Here is a 20,189-nt window from a genome sequence, read left to right as displayed (position 1 = left end):
ACTACAAAAAAACGTGAATTTGTGAAAACGGTGAAGTCATGCACACGCGTATTACATGTTCATCTATAGGCGAGTAGTTTTTCTTTCTTTCGCCAACTACAGGCCTGGTATGAATAATACAGTGTTTTTAGTTGTTTTCGCTGATCAGTGTGAATGGGGATTATTTTGACAACGTTGTTGTCTGTACCTGAAAAACACAATGGAAAACCTTTTCCGTTTTTAGTACATTGTTGTCGCGTAAAGGTATCCTTAATGGTTGTCAGACGTCAGTGGATCATGTTGATAGTTAATGTAATGAACCACACCTGTGGTTACTCTTCTAGGACACATGTGTGGACTAGAAGAGAACTGACTTCATACACCCACTAAAAATAACCAAACACCATGGTTTAATTGTAAAATGATTAGTAAAAGTGGAGTTAGTTTTAGCTGCATTTATTTGCAGATGCCTCTTGTTTTGATATTTTGTATTTAATGCAAATCACACATGAGAAAGTACTAATGTGGAAAAATATAAATTACACAAGTAGCACATTTATCATTGGACACCAGTTTACCTTTGAGAACATTTAATCAAAACTGTAACCAATTACACTGACAAAATGCAAAAGAGAGAGTGACAGAGAACTGCTTGCATTAACAGTTCAATGGGAAGAACAATGTTATGCTAATTATGATGGCTACAGTTCAAAGTTGTGAATGCTTGTGAGGTGTTCGCTCTGTTACGAGTAGTTGTAATGTCCACTTTTACACTGAGTACAGGCTACGACTTGTGTGTTTAAAGGGTTATTTCACCCAAAAATGAGAATTCTGTCATTAACTACTCACCCTCATATCGTTCTACACCCGTAAGACCTTCGTTCATCTTCAGACCACAAGTTAAGATATTTTTGATAAAATCCGATGGCTCAGTGAGGTCTCTATAGACAGCAAGATAATTAACACTTTCAATGCCCAGAAAGCTACTAAAGACATATTTATAACAGTTCATGTGACTACAGTGGTTCAACCTTAATGTTATAAAGCGACGGGAATACTTTTTGTGTGCCAAAAAAGCAAAATAAAGACTTCATCAACAATATCTAGTGATGGGCGATTTCAAAACACTTCATGAAGCTTTGAAGCTTTATGAATCTTTTGTGTCGAATCAGTGGTTCGGAGTGCGTATCAAATCGTCACGTGATTTCAGTAAACGAAAGTGTTTCGAAATTTCAATGGTTCACTACTGGGGTGTGACTTTGGCAGTTTGATACGCACTCTGAACCACTGATTTAAAACAAAAGATTCGTAAAGCTTTGAAGCTTCATGAAGCAGTGTTTTGAAATCGCCCAACATTAGATATTGTTGAATAAAGTCGTTTTTTGGCGCACAAAAAGTATTCTCGTCGCTTCATAACATTAAGGTTGAACGACTGTAGTCACATGAACTGTTTTAAATATGTTTTAGTAGCTTTCTGGGCATCTGAAAGTGTAAATTGTCTTGCTGTCAATGGAGGCCTCACTGAGCAAAAATATCTTAATTTGTGTTCTGAAGATGAACGAAGGTCTTACAGGTGTGAAATGACATGAAGGTGAGTAATAAATGACAGAATTTTCATTTTTGGGTGAACTAACCCTTAAACAGACTTAAAATAGACACTAAAATCACAAACCTTCATGTCCTAAAATAAATAATAATAAAAATATAAAGGTGATTCTAAATATTGAAATATTCCATCCAGTATTCTATCCACTGGATGAAAAACTATTCTGAAAAATAGAATGAAATTAATTTATACCCACTTTAAAGAAAGTGTATACTCTATTGTGCTTCTTCAATTACTTTTACCATATGTTTAAGAATGTTGAAATGTTACATCTGCCACAGTTTCTCTTTATTTTGGGCATGTCTCTTACCCAGACTTCCTAGCTTCCCTTTTAAATGTACACTTTTCCTTAAAATCTTTTGGCATTTATATTCACAATTTAATTAACACAACAGCAAAGATTTACTGTCTTCATAACTTTTGTCATTACCAACACACCAAGAAGTTAAAAATTTTTTAATTGGGTTATGATGTAAACAATAACTGACAGGAGAGCACATCTTTTGAGAGTTCAAAGAACATAAATATCATTCATTTTATTTATTTATTTAAAAATGATTTGAGTAGGTGATGTTGTCATTACCAAAACTGCTTATTATTTCAGTATTTTAATTCAGAAACGATATTTTATTTATTTTTTTAAGCCTATTTGTTTGTCAAAAAACCAAAACAAAGGTAATTAGCCGCTAACTCACTTATTGTGTTAGCAAAGCCACGTCCTTCCCTCGACATCATTACCATCACACAACAATATCAGAAATCAACAACAGCACACATTAAAAGGTCGACCAGTTATTTCAAATGTTTAACAAACAAACTTTGAATAAGTTTTTCTAGATTTCAAGAAGTAGTTAAAAGTTCCCCTAATTGTAGAATCACTCATAAATAAATTCAATTAAAGATTAAATATCATTATATAATTTAGGAAGGATATTTGTTTAAAACTTTTTTTTGTAAATTCACATAAATTCGCCAATCTTAATCGCCAAATTCAAGACTCCTTAAATTTGGGTTTGGAATCGCTGCATTTGCGTCGGTTTTATCAGGGTGTGTGAAATTAAAGCGGCTCGTTAATTTCCTCAGTTAGTGTCACGGGTTGTGGGGGGTCATATGTAAAGCACCAACCCGGCGACAACATCGGGTGCCACATTTTGGTGGTCTTGAACATCCATTGCACCTTTGCGCAACAGCCGCTTCTCCGCCGAGAGGTCCTCGCGGTGCACAAAGGCAGCTTCCGAGAGGGCAGCGTCAGCGCGAGAGGCGAGAGAAACAACCTCCGGACCGCGTCCGACCATCCGAACTCGAAAGCCAGCGTTGTATTTCCAAAAGGTAAGAACTCTGCGAACACATCTCGGCTGATTTCAGCCGCGGGAGTTGCCCACTCGGGCCCGGAATCGAGCAGCGGACCAGTGTCGTTTCCTATCCTGCGCGAGCGTGGTTGTTCTTAACAGAAAATGGCGTCACCGTTCGTGCTGGCTGTGCAACCGGGGAAAACGCACTTGTTCTGAGCGCTTAAATTAGAGCGAGAGTTGATTCGGACTCGCCACGACTGCCCGCGGAGATAGAGCAAGTCCACGGGCCTACTTGGGAGTGAAAATGGCACTTCATAACAAAACACCGAAGAGGAGAGGACGCGTAAAGGCGGAAGGGTCACCAGACCTGTGCGCCAAAGCGGCTTCGGGAAGATGGCACAGCGCCGCAAAGCGCAGCACTTTATCATTCGGACGTGCCCTGTAATCGTGCAAATCCTCTCGAATGTGTTCGGTTTGTCACTGTTTGAGGACGCGATTACATATTGTGTTGGGTTTATGTTCGGAAAGCAATGCAAGTTAGTGGCAACGTCGTCTTTTGTATCAGCCTCTCGCGTCAGCCCGCCTTTACGCCGCACTCACTCCCTGGTAAGCATCGGTCCTCCTTATGCCGCTTTAAAGCTCCATTCTGCACATGGGCTCTCCTTCTCCATCAAGTTAATCTGGCCCATTGTGGTCCGCAATAGAGGAGATTTGGCCTGACAATGTAACCGTGTAAAAGAGATTTACAGAATAATGGAGCGATGCAAATTGCTTCACGAAAACGCTAAATAGCCTGAATATCCGAAAAAACACGGCGATATAACCTGCGTTTACATTTTTAAACAGTTTGGCTAAATGAAGTGTGTATGCGCCACGACGTGTCTAAATTGCGCATAGGGGAGAACCCAAACCCAGGCTATTCCAACAGGTTTTAGCACGACATTAACAGCCACGAATAACGCAAACGCGCAGTTTTCGATGTTATCTGAGGGAAAGTCTCGGATACATTCTCTTTTTAGTGGTCAGACGCCTCTTTTTAGCAACTGTGGACTTGGTGATGCTCGTGCAGCCAATGGCTTCGCGCGTTCCCGCACACATGCACCCACAATTTCCCATCTCAAGTCAGTCAAACGTGTGAACTGATGTTAATATGTCTGTCCGTGTCATTCTGACGTTCCAGTGGGATATTTTTGCTTCGTTTTGGGGAGTGTCAATGCTAAATTTGGGTATCAACTTTTCACGTTGTTCACATTTGGCCCCTTGTGGACCCAGTGTGTTTTGATGGGTGCTCGTGAATGTGAGTTTGTATTTTTTGCATTTTTGCAGTCTAAAAGTGCGAACTTATTCTTTATCTGTCTGTTAATGCATCAATATGTAAAATCGTGATGTAAAATGATGATGTTTTTGTCTGGTGGGTCTGCTCGCGACCCTTGTATAGTTCCAAACAAGCAAGATGTTTCGATTTTTAGAGTTGTATCATTTAAATAATCATTTAATAGTGATTTTAATGACTTTAATGCGTTTTATCTCAATGCTTCAGGGGGGACTGGGAAAAATCGTGTGTCTATTATTTTAAATTATTATTTTTTCCGGTCACGTGGCCAAATGCCTCTGATGCTTTTGGGTGCTGATGGTCATTTCAACACGTTCTCGGTTGTTATGATTGTAATCGCACGCGGATATCGCGCTTTAGTGTTTATTTGTAATTCTTCAATTGTTATGAAGTTTGCAAAGTACTTATTCAGGCACGAGCACACCCTGATGCTAAGATGTGCACGCGTCTTATTGATTTGCTACCCACAATACGACTCGTACCGAACACATTTGCCTTCCATCAGTCGAATTGCGCTATATTGAAGCATAATGGTGGTATTATGAAGCGTAATTATGTTCATTTGTTCATTTGGCCACGGACACGTGTTCTTTCGTGCACCGCTCGCGACTTCCTGCCTCGCGAATGTTTGGGCAGGACACTAGCAGCGCGGTCAGGTGTATGTCCTTCAGAATCACAACACAACGTGTTAGAGATTTCATTTGCGCTGGTATGAGCACTTTTCAAGCGAGTTACATAAAAACAACGGTACATACCGAAGCACATCAATAAACATTTTACAATGGTACCATTGTTTACCATAGTTTGCGCCCAAATACCACAGTTACAGCTGCTACTTCCAGTTACGACTATAAAGAGAGAGTTTACATGAAAAGTCAAGCACTTGTCATGCCACAAGACTATTTAAGTGAACTGCAAAAGGATAAAAATGAAGAACTTTTGAAATGAAATGAAAAAGTCTTCATATGTTAAGCTAAAATCTGTTGAATAGTAAGAAGTACAATAAGTTAATGTTGTTTGTCATTACCTAAAATCATAACAGCTACATTTTATGACCTTTTTAATCTATTTACCACAGTTTTACTGTAGTAAGTTACTGTAATGCTGTTTTGGCACAAGCTATATTTAACATTATACATTTTTTTGTAAGCGCAGTGGATGCTAAAACAGATTATTCGGTTATTTCCACTCTGATATGTGTGTAGTCGTCGTTTTCCTCTTTTAGGAATCCAAAATATTGGTGTTTTGTAAAAGTTACAGGAATCTACATTTCATATTAGTTTAAATTTAGACTAATTTGACTAACATGTATGAGTTTATGTGGACGTGATTTTGTAAAGTCAGTATATTTAAAAGCTCCGTGATCAAGAATGCAATCTCTTTTTTCAGTTTGTCCTGTTGTCACACATTATTCTTTCCATTACATCTACAATTATGATGTTTTTTGATGCATGACAGACATTTCCATAATTCATATTGTTTTGTCCTTTTTAGCACATAGCCGTTATGCCTCATCTTGACATTTATTTCCTTGGTAAATGTGCAGTGAAAGGTCTTCATCATCACACGATCATCACAGCGACAGTAATGTCTGTTTGCCTTTGTAAATACCTGCATAACTTATTGCAAGCCAATATTTCGGATTCTGTGTATAATTGATATCCAGTTTTTGAATTTTAACTTGTGCTACTACTTTATGCTGCTGCTGGAGAACTTGTTGCCATTTTGGGAGGCAGGTATGAATCAGAAGCATTCAAAAGGAATAGCTCCACTTATTAACTTTTTGATTTGTCTTTTAAGTTGATAAAATGGCTTCTGAGATGGAGGCTACTAACAGCGAAGTGCAGGGAAGCCTGACCAGTGACAAATGCTGCCAGACTGAGACACTTCAGGCCTGCTGTTGCCAAACAACAGAAGCCCCTCAAGAGCCTTGTGGCAAAAATCCAGGTAGGAACTCGGCACCTTTAAGTCAACATGAAATCAAAACTGACCCTGTTTCCTTTTTTAAATACACATTCCTGCTCTTATTGTGCACGATTTGTCAGGACGAGTTAATCCAAAGTGGAAAAAAACATTTTCCCTTTTAGGCTAATGTTGCAAATCACTCTTATTTTTGGCTGCATTCTGGTATGCACCGCCCACTTTTCGATATCCAATCAATTCCAAATGGATAAAATCAACTCCCGCCTAATTTTTTTTCTTGTTGAATCCTGTTGCATTCAGAAATACATCGCATTACAGGAGTAAAATTAGTTGAGAAGGATGGTTTCATGTAGACTTTTGGGGTTTAAATGTATTTTACACTAATTTCATTGATAATTTAAGGTTGTGTTTTTCCCTCTTGGTGATATTTGTGCATAATCAAAGTTAGTTGCCAACCCACATGCATTGTGAAATCAAGATTTATGCCTTCTCCAAACATTTATTGCAAAGATCTATCAATGTAGTTCGATTTACACGCGATGTCTTGTGGCGACTTGGTTGTTAATGTAGAACAATCACATTCCAATGTGTTTACCACATATTTCCATAATTATCAATGCTGGAATAGGATTTCTAGCTCGTCGGGTTGTTGTTGTTTGTGTTCTACAGTGCTGCTAATTTCAGTGACCTGGAGTTGTTGTCTTTAAAGTAATTTATGACCATAAATAAAGACAAGCTGTTCTGAAGCAGAGAGAGTCACGTATAATGGCTGATAGTGAGATACACAGTCAAATCTTTCCCAATGAAAAAAATCAGGAAGGGCTTTTAAAGCAAAAAGAGTTGTTTTAGCAACACTGTATTGTTATAGCGTATAAAAAGCATTTAAAGGTGCAATATGTAAGAATTTTGCCGTAAAATAACCAAAAATCACTAGGCCAGTGTTATATGTTTTGTTCACTTGAGAATATTCCAAATGTTTCCAACTATTTGTAAATCGTGAGAAAATTGCAATTTCAACCAAGGGTCCGGGACGTGTGAGGAATCGCCTGTCAATTGCGTCATACCCGCGTTATCCTCAGTTTCCGGTTTTATTTTGTAGAAACCATGGAAACACCAAAGACGCTTTAATATATTACATCTTTTAATAGACAAGGGAACAACTGTTTTGATATATTTATAGACAGAAAACTAATTGTTGTTATATAGCTCAACACGTTTAGTCTTGTTTAAATCTAATTTTCTTTTTTCTTTTTTTTGCGAGTACCATGCTTTACCATGCCTCAGAGAAAAACACTATTTTGTGAAGTAGCTAACATAGCATAATCAGATTTATTTTATTTTTAGTATCAGTAATACAGCATTTTCTCCATCACTCAATACATTTTAAAATTAATTGCATGCCATTTATCAACACAAGTCATCCAGCATTTATTAATATGATATTCTAAAATCGATCTATCTTACTGCAGTGTGTAACAGTGTCTCACAGCAGCCACCGAGCGAACGCACAGAGTAACGTTATTACATTTTCAGCACACTCAAATGTATCTAATATGATAAACAGAGCTGCGTTACCTCATACTCATGACCGGAAAAGTGGAAGAGGCGCCGGCGACTGTGTCATAATAAAAGTTCTGCTGCTCGTGAGGCATGTGTTGCACAATTGCTCCAGCTCCTCGTTCAGCTCCCACAACACTCGGTCCTGCTCTGCTTCATACCATAGTAACATTAATAATCGCATCCATGAACATGATTTCTTCCCAAGTCCTATCCCAATTCTTTTCCACCGGCCGTTGAGGTGAAGACCACATGTCCCAAGATTCTGCGCTCAAACTTGCCGTCATCAAGCTATGCCTTTGTTTTGAATAGGCTTGAAAAGCGACCTCTAGTGGACAGAAAATATTACATAATGCACCTTTAATACACAATTACCCCTGTCATTATTCATGCTGGATAAATAGAGCTGTTGATTTATTCTAGAAGCAAATGTCTACAAGTTTAACATTTTCCTTTATTCAAAGGTACACTAAGTAACTTTTGTTCATTTTGCAGAAGAACATTGTTTTGGTTGTGCTTGGCTCTGCGTGACTATGCAGATTAATATGATTATCATTCACTACTAGGCTTAAGGGTAGGGACACACCAAACCAACGCCAAAGGACTAGCACTGATAAAAACTGACTGTGTTGTCGCCTTGCATCGCGGCAAAAAAACTGCACATGAACACACCGAGAGATCTACAACCGACTGTCAGCCAGAACACGCATTCTGCGCCTGCTTGTAAGGAGACGGCTGTCTATATTTTTCATATATATTAGTCTGTATTCGTAATTCAGAAGCGCGTGGTTACCATTTTCAATATCATTCATGCTGATCACTTTCTATATTCCACTCGGCGTTAATATTAAACATTTGCTCAGGTACATGAAGTAAAATTAACATGTATAAACAGCCTTCTGTTTGTACCGCCTTGACTTGTTTGCTCACTGTTTTGCTATTTTTCTCGTGCTTTGACTCATTCACTAAACTGAACGGCCAATCAGAATTCTCTCTCTCGGCCAAAAAAACACGACGGTGACAAAGCTTAAAAACGGTCTGACTTTGTCCGACGGCCGATCTTTGGCTTGTCGGTATGTCCCGGGCTTAAGAGAAATAACCAGTTTAGATTCTCAAGCTGACTAGTGAAAGATGTTACTGTAGTTATACCCATTAATAGACATGGTACTTCCTTGAAAATAAATTCCAGCACAGCGCTACAACAACCATAATGAAATGACTCTTCACAATAGATAATGCTTTACAATGAACTCTCTTTATAGAGCTGCATATGACAATTTATCTGTTCAATAAAATACCATACTCCCCTACTGATTAATAAAAATGCCATCTCTGCATCGCTTTTACAACTTTTCAAATTCCTCAGTTCTCGCCATCTCTAAAACAAAACAAAAAAAAGCCAATGTTGATTCTTGTTTTATTACAAGCTCTGACGCGTTCTCTTTTTGCCAGCTGGTGCTCTTCTATTCTGCATTTGTTTAAAATGGGTGATTCCCAGGTTGGAGATTTAGCTGCTCCATGTCAAACTTTCTCGCTCGTTGTGATGACCTTTGCCTCTTCCATACACGCGTCAAACTTTTCGCTATTTACGGATATGAGAAGACACACACGGGTGAGTGACGTATGTATGCAGTTTTCCGTGAAAATCCCGACGGGTCTAAAAAATGTAAACACTTATAATAAGCTTACCATTGTGAATCAGGGTAATAAAAACACATTTTTAAGAAGGATTGATGAAGTATTGACTTTGTAAAAAAAAAAGTTACATAGTGTACCTGTAAATCTGCTTTCACTAACTTTTTTAGTTTCCACTTTGAGGAAACTAATATATTATAGTCAAATTTCCCTGCTAATGCACTGTGAAATGTGGAACATATTTTAATATATTTAAATGGAAAAAGTACAAGTTAGAAAACTGTAGACAGATGGTTTTAAATAGCCTGTTTAATTAATGTAATATTCTCATGTGTTCCAGTTGTTAATGTAATGTGCTCCATAACTTTCAGACACCTGGTATCAGATGAGAAGGTGTAACTTACACATCCTCAAAAGTCCCTGCAGATTAAACTGTTTTACCAGGTGACTCTTAGTGGGTAGACATCCATGGAAGGAAAATAACAGAAAGTCGAAATCACTGCTATCAATGTACTGAAGAGTTGCCTTAAGGAACAATGATAGAGTATTGCAGGTGTCCAAAAGAATGATTGAGTGTTACAAACCAAAAGATGCTTGTGTCCATGGGGAAATAGATCTACTATTTTATTTGTCCAGGCCTCGGTTCTGGCCTCACTTCCCTCCGGTCTTTGTTGGAAACATCTCTGATAACTAAACACTGAGTAGTTTCATCTAGACAAAGGTTTTTTTTTTAAAGGTTTTGTATATTTGCATTAATCATAGTCCGAATTCATTTATACAAGCAGTGAGTTAATTCCTATAATTATTATCCATGGTCTGTATGTATGTAATCCATCCTCCTGCTATTCACTTAAGTTGGCATCATGTGTAGGTGAGCAAAGACACATGTGGGATTAGTTACATGTGGCTTTTATTCAAATTAAAATGCAAATGAAAGGCAGAAATGCATCCAGGTTGGAATTAGAAATGCATCCAGGTAGGAATTGTGAAGTTCATGGGGTGTGAAACCAAAATGAGATGTGGTGCCCTCTTTTTGTTGGTGAAGTGGAGTTCAGGCTGTGCAGGAGGGTCGGTAGTTCCTCAAGCACATGAGCTAGCAGTCGCCGCCTTTTTGTCTGAATTAGGGGTGTCTTGTCCCTTACCCCTTAGCCCTACAACAGATTTAAACCCTTTGCCGTCCCCATACTTGAATGGTGGAACTTCAACAGTATAATTTATGTAAGACATGTTTTCACAAAAGTCTTATCTAAAATGTTTTCTGTTTTAGTGCATTCAATTGAACCCGGTGATCCACCCCTGCTTCAACAGCAGCTCCAGACCTCCAAGTCAGGAATCCTTCAAATCATTGAGTGTTTTCGCTCAGGTACTTCAATCACAGACACTGATTTGATCGTTCAGTAAATAGATGTCATGAAGACTCTTTTATTTACCAGGCACGACACATTTTGCCAGCACCAAGACATTTTCTGAAAGCGAAATGCTAGAAACAAAGTTGAAACCTATGTTGAGTGAGATTTTGAACAATGAAATTTCCCTCCAATATACTGACATGAATGTGTTTTCTCATTGCCTAATGATAATAGCTTGCTTTCAATATGTGCTGTTATTGCAGGTACAACTCAACTCAAACACATGCTGTTGAAGGAGGTTGACACCATATTTGAGTGCAAAATCTGTCGAAGTCTGTTCCGTGGTCTACCAAATCTGGTCGCTCACAAGGAGCTCTACTGCTCTTCCCGACAACCTCAGTCAGATGGTTTGTACATCCATTTAAGTGCTCTGACTTTTAAAGTGTTTCAAAGCCTGCATGACTTTATTTTTTTCTGCAGAACACAAAAAGAATATATTTTGAAGAATGTTTCAACTGTTCAGAGTCAATTGGGGTCCAAAGACATTGCACCCTTTTAGCTACATTGACATGGACACATTGTTTTAATTGGAATTTATTCATGCCGATTGATGAATCCGAATGTAGTGTTTACATGAACACTAAATAAAGTGATCAGATTATATGTCACAAGCTTCAAATCTGAATTGATTTTTTGACATCCTCACACTGCACAAATATACAGAGTTTCCCACTGTTAGCACATGCTGTCCTCCTAAATTGCTTCTTTTCTCTGTTTTAAAGTGCAGACTTGATATTTATCTATTTCAGGTCCTAATTAGGAGATGATGAGCACATGAAGCTTTGTGTCATGTTGCTTATATTAATCAAGCAGTAAAAATGCCCATTCCTGTGCCCAAAACAAGGTGTCTGTGGATGAAAGTTCGAAAAAAGGACTAGTGGGACATTGTCCTGCTCCACTTCACAGATGATGTGTGGAAGGAAAATTTTAGAATGACACAACAGTCATTAATGACACGTCATTTAACAACAAAAACAGCTCATTCCATAAGTCATTACGCCATCTCTATGTCATTGCACATGCGTTGTACTTTCCATTTTTGGTTTTCAATCCGATCAAGTGTTTACATGTCCTTTTGATCTGATTAGAAAATGTTTAAACCACCCGTTACAATCTGAATTAAATTTAAATCAGATTTAGCCTATTCATTCTGAATGACGTGACTATGTGTGAATTACAATCACACTTAAGAAAAACACATTTTTCAAAATATCTTCTTTTTGTGTTCCAAAATTGTAGAACATTCAAGCAACTACCAAGCAGTTCCTTAGTAACTCAATCAATAATCTGATTGAGTTCTGTATGGGCAAGCACCATTCATGATTTCTTCAAAATAAGTTAAAATGTTCAAATTGTTGCAATTGGGCCCTGAATATAACAGTATTTATTAATAAGGTAAATATTTTGTGACTTTCTGCAGAGCCTTCACAAGGTGGGCAGAGCCAAGCCATCAAAGAACTTCTTCAAGCCATCTATCCACAGAAAGAACAAGAAAAACATGTAATTCAGCTGGAGGCCATTGAGACCAACCCCAATGCAGTGTTTCAACAAGTGGCACTAGTGGAAATTCAAGACACGCCAGAAACCCCAGCCCCTACCCCCGAGACTGTGATCCCATTACCTGAGAAGAAAAATCGCCGCAAATCTCTTTTGGCACCTAAAAAGGTCCAACAGTCAGATTTTGAGGACGAGATGGAAACTGAACCTGAAGAACCACCTACTAAAGAAGGTAAGAGCTGCGAAGAGCAAATAAAGATTGAGCCAGTAGAAGGGGAAGAAGAAGAAGAGGAGAGTGCCGCCTCTGAGATAAAGGAGATGAGGATCTCTTGCTGTCTCTGTGGAAAAGACTTCAGCTCCAGACGCAGCGTGCGACGCCACTGCCGAAAAATGCATTGGCAGCGGATGGAGGAGTTGCGCAAATTTACAGAGACGCGCACTGTTCCCACCAGCTTGCTGTCTATGGTGAAAGACAAGCATCCTGTTGAACCACCACCTTCTCCAGGAAAGAGCTGCCCAGTGTGCAAAAAGTCCTTTGCCACCAAAGCCAATGTTCGTCGCCACTTTGACGAAGTCCACCGTGGCTTAAAGCGGGATTTGATAACACCGGACATTGCCACAAGACCAGGCCAGCCTCTTTTACTTGACACTCATCCTCCTTCTCCAGCAAAAGCTCCAAGCTCTCCTCTCAAGCAAGATAAGGCACAGTACAACCTGACAAATTGTCGCTGCAAGCTGTGCAAACGCAAGTACAGCTCCCAAATAATGCTTAGGCGGCACATGCGAATCGTTCATAAGATGCCCGTTCTAGAAAACAGCTCTCAGAAGGCCAAATCGAAGCACGAGAGAAAAGATAAGGTTTATGCAAAGAAAGAGTCTCTCTCAAAAGCTTCAGAGGAAGAGGGAAACCACGGTGTGAGTTTTGACTTCAAGAGGATCTACTGCTGGTTGTGTAAACGTCAGTTCAGTACCAGTCAGAACCTTGGCAAGCACATTGCCGAGCTGCACACCGATGGAAATGACAGCATCTACATCAAGTTTTACCGCTGCCCCATCTGCAGATATGAGTCACGCCGGAAGCGCGACGTCATCCGCCATATCACAGTGGTGCACAAGAAGTCGTCACGCTATCTGGCTAAGGTTATGCCTGCCTTGGAGAACCAGGCTGTGAAGAAGCCAGCCGATGCAATCTTGAACAACTCAAACAAGAAAACAAATTCGAAAGAAGAGGGTAGCGGGAAGCATAAACCGCAAGACCCACCGGCTTCCCCTAACAGTCGTCAACAAGATCCTCTCGTATCTCCCAAAACAAAGAAACAAGAATCTCCAACATCCCCCAACACTCGAAAGCATTCTGCTCTAACGTCGCTTAACACAGGCAAACTCGAGTCTCCACTCACACCAAATAGGCAAGACAAGAACCTTCAAGCAGCCAAGAACCCGCATGTCACTCGCAGTCATAATGTTATCAAGGGGCCACCCATCACCAGAAGCCAGGAGACCTGCACTGAGGTTAGGGTAACAAAAAACTTTTCCCTCCACGCATGCGATATGTGTGGCCGGGCATTTGCTAAAAAGGTCTACCTTGAGACACACAGGCGGAGACACAGGACTGCCATCGCAAGTGGGGACAAATTACAAGGAAGAAGCACTCGATCAAAGGCCCTCATTTGGTAGGTTGCTGCTCTGTTATGCCATTCAACAAGCACTTTAAGAGGCTTGCTTTAAAGCCCTAACCCTAAGCATTAGACTTCAGGCTGTGACTCATCCATCTCCATTTGTGTTATGGACAAAAATTGTATCTCAAATTGTGCGGTGTTTTGAGGTGTGATGTGCTATTTCTTTTCTAAGCAATTAGACTTTGTAAATTCTCTAGACAATAAAAAGGTGGGGAAAAATTCCCATAGACTTAACTACGGATAGGAAAAGGGTTTTATAGAACTATCCTAAAAAATCTTAAAAACTGTCCTAACTTTAGGACAACCCCACTGGTGTCCTAACTTCAAAATTATTTGAAAGCCAACTGTAAAACAATAGCCCTGTCTGAGAATGGCATCACATTTATTAATGATACAAGATGAAGAACAGCGATGTCTGATAAGGTGGAAAGACTTTCTGAACTCCCAAATGATGTGCTGCACTTTGACAACAAAACACTGATAAATAATTACAGACTCCTATGAAATAGTGATAGGCTTTGCCTTTTTCTACCAAGCTTATCAAAACTTCTCTTTCTGCAGCACTTAATTAAAAACAGACCTGTTTTGTTTCTCCATTTTAATCTCTAGCGTTTACATCACAGCAGCTGCTTGCGCATCATTGGTTGCTTGGAAACAGACCTGACAGTTGATTACCGAACTCCATAGAGTGGTTTAAGATTTCCTAAGATAGGATAAGAATCCTAAATCAAGTTAAGATTTGCCTCTGTAATATGAATTTGTGGAAAATTAACTTATACTGTATCTTAACTTAAGACCTAAGATAGAAAGTTTCTCTAATATGCCCCCACAGTGTCATTGGGGGTTGAGTCTTTTGTCTTGGACCAGTAAGTAACCGCCTAGCAAATCCCGAGTTAACCACCCAGAACACCCTAGCACAGGGGTGTCCAATCCTGCTCTTGGAGGGCCAATATCCTGCAGAGTTTAGCTCCAGCCAGCCCCAAAACACTTGCCTGGAAGTTTCTAGTAATCCCTATAGGCAGGAACACACCAAGCTGACACCGATGAACTAGTGGAGACGAAAGCAGTTTGCGGGGTTGGCTCACGTCGGGAGCGTCTGGGTCCAAAGTTGGCCTGACACACCAAACCAACGCTAAACACCTGACGGCCAAGTAGCACATCCGTTCTGCGTCTGCGTAAGATGAGTAAGAAAGGTGCTTTTCCAAACCAGCAGGTGGCAGTAGCTGAACAGCCAATAAGAATGATCAGATGGCCCAACGGACCGACGAGCTCCGACGCTGATTCAACATTTCGAATCGGCCGAAAAAAAGCCAATGAGGACCAACTTCACCCGACGGTGTTGCTGGGCAAATTTGTTGACCATTCTCAATGGGAAAAGTACCCAAGCAACATTACTCAACAACATTGCCTGGAAACATTGCTCAAAAAGTTGCCCCATGTATCATCACCTTAAGGCCGTGTGTTCACCAAAGCGTTTTTAGCCAGCTGAAAACGCTAGGCACTCTGCTTAAAACGCCTATCTGTGAGTGCTTGAGAGCGCTTCAGCTGCACAGCGTTTTTTTTTTTTAAGTTGAGACGCTTTTTTGCTATGATATGGAATATCCGTGGCACTGTTACTTATAACTGATTTTGCAGGTAATTTGTTTCAGACTAAAAATGTCGACACAATGTGGAATTACTTGCTATTAATGTTCGGAGACCAGCAATATTAATTTCTCATTCATTTTGTTCCGTTCTCTGCAAGAATGTTGTGACAGTTGGTCGGTGTTGTATTTGTCCCGCCTCTCCTCCACTCTGATTGGATGGCTGAATAAAAAGTGACAGTGATGAGTGCAGCATTTTACTCAAAGTTGAACATTGTTCAACTCAAAGAGACCGGTAAAAAACGCCGAGCTCTCAGCGCTTGAGCATGAACAAGACGCTCAGCGCCTCGTTACGCTCCTGCCGTTTAAAAAAACGCGCCGTTCCCATTGAAAACAATTGAAAAGGTACGCTAGCAGCTGGAAAAAACGCTTTGGTGGACACACGGCCTAAGTCCTTGATTAGCTGGTTCAGGTGTGTATTTATGATTGGAGCTAAACTCTGCAGGATAGTTACCCTCCAGGAGCAGGATTGGACACCTCTGTCTTAGTGTAATAGTGGTGAGTTTTGTACTGAGAAGCATCACTCTCATTTTCTTTTGAAAATGTAAGAATCTAATTAAAAATGCTGCCAGTAACAAGTTACAGAGTATCATAGGTTGTAAATAACACTGTATAATATTTTTTCCAGCCATCTTAGGCACTCCTAAGAAAGCACTACTTAGTGTTCCAAAAATAGTGATCTTAGACTGTTGAATAAGATGAAAGACTTTCCTAGGCTATGTCTATGAAGGTACAATCCCTTATAATTGGATGCAAGGTTTCAAACTGATGTGAGCTTCCATGCCTTAATATGCTTGCAGCATTCCTCCAGCCTATTATGGATAAGATGCTGAACAGAGTAAAACATTCGACCATTTCACAAGATTTTGTGTTTCCAAGACTGCATAGGATGTCAGTTCTTGTCTTAATTAGAGGTGCTTTCTAAGGCAAGTTCCTCATATTTAGGATTAGGGGTTTGCTTTAAAACAGGGTTCTTCAAATCTGCCTGGCAGAGTTTAGCTCAAACCCTGATCAAACTCTCCTACCTGTAAATTTCTGAAGACCTTGATTAGCTTGTCCTTATCTTTGATTATGGTTTGAGCTAAACTCTGCAGTACATGTACCCCCTATAGGGCTACCTTTGAGGAAGTCTGCTTTAAACCAAAATATTAAGACTAATTTAAGCCAGTAAGAAGCCACCCGGAACCACCCTAGCATTGTGACGTCAAGTTTTTCATGGGCGAGCAGCACTGAGATCTACTTTGAGTTTCATTTCTTAAACTTTTAATTGGTTTCAAGAGATCTAAATTGGGCACATTTGATTTCAATTTTTGTTGTTATCCAAGCCACAGTGCTTATTTTTCCCCTCATCACGTGCTCAGACAAATCCTCTAAGGTCACTGTAATAGGAATTACTCTCTAATTTGAATGCATGGGTGCAGATAGTATCTGAGAGGGATTCCCCATCGTCTGCTCTCTGTAATAGATATGTAGATGTGTTGAACTTTTACACATTTTGATCTGACCTTTTAAACTTCCGGGGAATTATTGCCGACAGAATAGTGATGCTCGAAGTTTTTGTAAATGTCCATTCCCTTAAAGTGATAGTTCACCTACAAATGGAAATTAATATTTGCTCAAACTCTTATTGTTGCAAACCTATAATCTCTATAAAGGACAGAATGTAGAAGCAAAGCGAGAACCTTCATTCTTAAAGATAGAAGGTTCACACATTTATCCCTTTTAAATAATTCCTATTATTAACTTTTAATAGGTATGTTGTTACATATTTATTTGAGGATTGACATTTGATTCTCTCACTTTTTCCTTTCTCTCCATTTAGACTTTTTTTTTCTCAGAATACGTAGCACATTTGCACTGGATTCCATGGATGGGTTTATCTCCATGCGAAAGAAGAGGAAGGAATATGGACAGACTTATGGGTAGAGAAAAAAAAGGATAACCTTTGCATAAAGGGGTTGAATGAGTCAAGAAAGAAGTGCACCAAAAATATTGTTCCAGCTTTTTACCCTGGAGGGCGCTGTAGTAAAAGAAATAGTGTCCAATCTTCATTTGATTTTGAATGAGTTTTGACTGATTACTAGTTTTGGCAAAATGTTTAAAGTAAACAACTCTAAAAATGAATTTCGATTAATTTGTTAATGGATTATACCACTATATTTTGTATTCTCTCCGACAGTTTAAAAATACACAGAATGTTTCATAAACGGACAATGGACTCAGTGTAAAATACATAGGAGGTTGATCTGTATATGAACAGCATGTCTAACTAATGTTAAATATTCATAAGTAGATAAGTTAATGTAACCGCTTCATATTTTCCTGCCATGTGTTCACCTCTCTAATCAACTATGGATTGAAATGCTGCTAATTTGTTAGAAATGTTAGAAATGTACTTATATTTCTTCTACCCTTTAAAGTCGAAGCCTACATATTAAGCTGCTCAGGATGTCTTAATTGAGAGCCCAGATATTTTTAACCGCTTAAACTTTGTGTTCGTCTTTAACAAAAGGTTGCAACTGTGACTAAAACGAAATAGAATACTACTGTATTTTAGTTTGGTAGCCTACTAATAACTGAAGCTAAGGAGAAAACAATTTTCAAGTTTTAGTAGATGGCTCTCATTGTTGCTTTCAAGTATAAATAGGTATAATGAAGCTTTTGAGCAAGTAAATTGCAAGTACAATTCCTTTTAGTTGGGGTGCATGCAGAATGCTTTGAACCGTTTGTTTGTGTATAATAGGGCTTTTTCCAAATGCCATAGTTCCTTTCTGATGCACACTCCTTTTTATTTACAAAATCCTGGTATATCCTTGCTTGCAGTAGGATTTTTTTGTTCAAATAAAGGTAATAAACACATTGTTTGTCGACTTTTTTATATATCATCCAAAGACATGCAGGTTAGGTGAATAGTCAAACATTTTCTGTGTGATTGTGATTGGGATAAGCTTTAGCCCTATGACTTAGACGGTTGTATAAGCAATATAGAGAAAGAAGAAAGATATATAACGTTATACACACACGCACACCAAGCCACTAACTGAATATGTCATTCAAAAAACACAATAAGTGACTTGAAAATGAATAATTAGTCAAATACTCATTAAAAATGTAAGCAAACTGGAGAAATTACTTCAGGTGGTGTGAGATTTAAAATAAGAAGTCACTCAGTACAGAAGTCTACGTACACGTTACTCCTCCCAAATGGAATAGCCTATCAGCATGTTTGTGAGCCCAATGGATGGGACCTCGAACTCAAACAACCATTTCTACGCCCGACATTAGCATAATCACGGAAGCGAACTGTAAAGCGAACTTACACAGTATTTGCAAGGTAGGTCTTTTGCCGAGACACAATATGGTCATGTGTAAATAGCCCATATGAGACCAGGAAAACAACAAAAAATAAATAAAAATAAAATTAAACTTTGAACAGGCCTAGGCTACTTCTGGAAAGGAATTATTGCCCTTTATTGCTGTCATAACTCACTTTCTGTTAAAGTGTGATTAATTCCTACTATGCGCAGTGTATTTTCATGCCCCCATCATAGGAGACCGAGGTCATATTTTTCACTCCAGTGAATATTTTTCAGGGGAAGGTTCAATTATTATGATGTTTGTATACAGTAGTCATTTGAAGTGGATCAAAACCTTTCCTCAAAGTTGTCCTAAAACCTTCTTAGGAAAACTTAGTTCTTAAGACAACTTTGATGAACTTTTTTGATCCACTTCAAACGTTGACTACTAGCCTATATTTTAAAGAACGCCACTGTCACTTTATAATGTCGCACTATAACTGGCACAAAAGGCCTAACGGGTATTTTGGATTGTGACACTAGTATACTATTTTTAAAATGATATATTAGAAATAATTTTAGAAATTTAAGTTGAAGATGCAGTGTTCAGTATCGTCTATCATTTGAGGGACGCTTTTATACAAAGACAGGTAATATAATATATATGGATACAAATTTGTAAATGTTGTAGAATCACTTAGTCCTATTAATATATATTTAAATAAAATATACTACCCTTATTACTCATAAGGATGACAATGGTAACAATGTGTACAATACAAAAAGAGAGATAAAGTGCATTATCCTGACTATTGTCAACTGTCTAATAAAAATTTAGGCACTACATTAAACACATTATTAATAAATGCAAAGAGATTACACTCCATTACGAATAACTTTAGCATTAACGGGTCGGCTATGAATGCACTACATCATTTACCTTAAGATGTTCTAAAATTTGTCCCCAAATTTTATTAAATACCTCAGATTTATCATTGTTAATGTCTCAATCTCTCCAATGCAAGCATGTTTGCAAGATCTCTACCCCACATATCAAACTTAGGCACAGAATCAGTTTTCCACATTCGTAAAATCAGCCTCTCAGCAATTATCATACAAATAAAAGAGCTTGTCTTTCACGTACAGTTGCAAGAATAAGTGTGTGAACCACTTGCACAATCTATGAAAATGTGCAAAATTTTAACTAAATAAGAGAGATCATCATACAAAATGCATGTTATTTTTTATTTAGTACTGTCCTGAGTAAGATATTTTACATAAAAGATGTTTACATCTAATCCATAAAACAAAACAATAGCTGAATTTACTAAAATAACCCC

At 38.7% G+C, this 20,189-nt stretch overlaps 1 protein-coding gene across 5 annotated transcripts; it reads left to right on the top strand.

Moving 5' to 3' along the window:
- Positions 1-2,620: 2,620 nt before the first annotated feature.
- znf800a (zinc finger protein 800a) lies at positions 2,621-18,412 on the top strand. Of its 5 annotated transcripts, XM_048158619.1 has the most exons (6): positions 4,298-4,919; positions 6,011-6,157; positions 10,593-10,688; positions 10,938-11,081; positions 12,155-13,904; positions 17,376-18,412. In XM_048158619.1, coding segments are annotated over exons 1-6 (2,223 nt in total). In that variant the 5' UTR covers positions 4,298-4,834; the 3' UTR covers positions 17,377-18,412. The 5 variants fall into 5 exon arrangements, with proteins under 5 accessions (XP_048014579.1, XP_048014577.1, XP_048014578.1 ...); XM_048158622.1 differs by lacking the exons at positions 4,298-4,919; positions 17,376-18,412 and adding an exon at positions 2,621-2,914 and having other exon boundaries at positions 12,155-13,908; XM_048158620.1 differs by lacking the exons at positions 4,298-4,919; positions 17,376-18,412 and adding an exon at positions 3,003-3,483 and having other exon boundaries at positions 12,155-13,908.
- The last annotated feature ends 1,777 nt before the right edge of the window (positions 18,413-20,189 follow it).

The sequence above is a fragment of the Megalobrama amblycephala genome, linkage group LG15 (genome assembly GCF_018812025.1).
Source record: "Megalobrama amblycephala isolate DHTTF-2021 linkage group LG15, ASM1881202v1, whole genome shotgun sequence".
Classification (NCBI taxonomy): Eukaryota; Metazoa; Chordata; class Actinopteri; order Cypriniformes; family Xenocyprididae; genus Megalobrama; species Megalobrama amblycephala.
The sequence above is the reverse complement of the archived record's forward strand: the minus strand, read 5'-3'. Positions and strand labels throughout refer to the sequence as shown.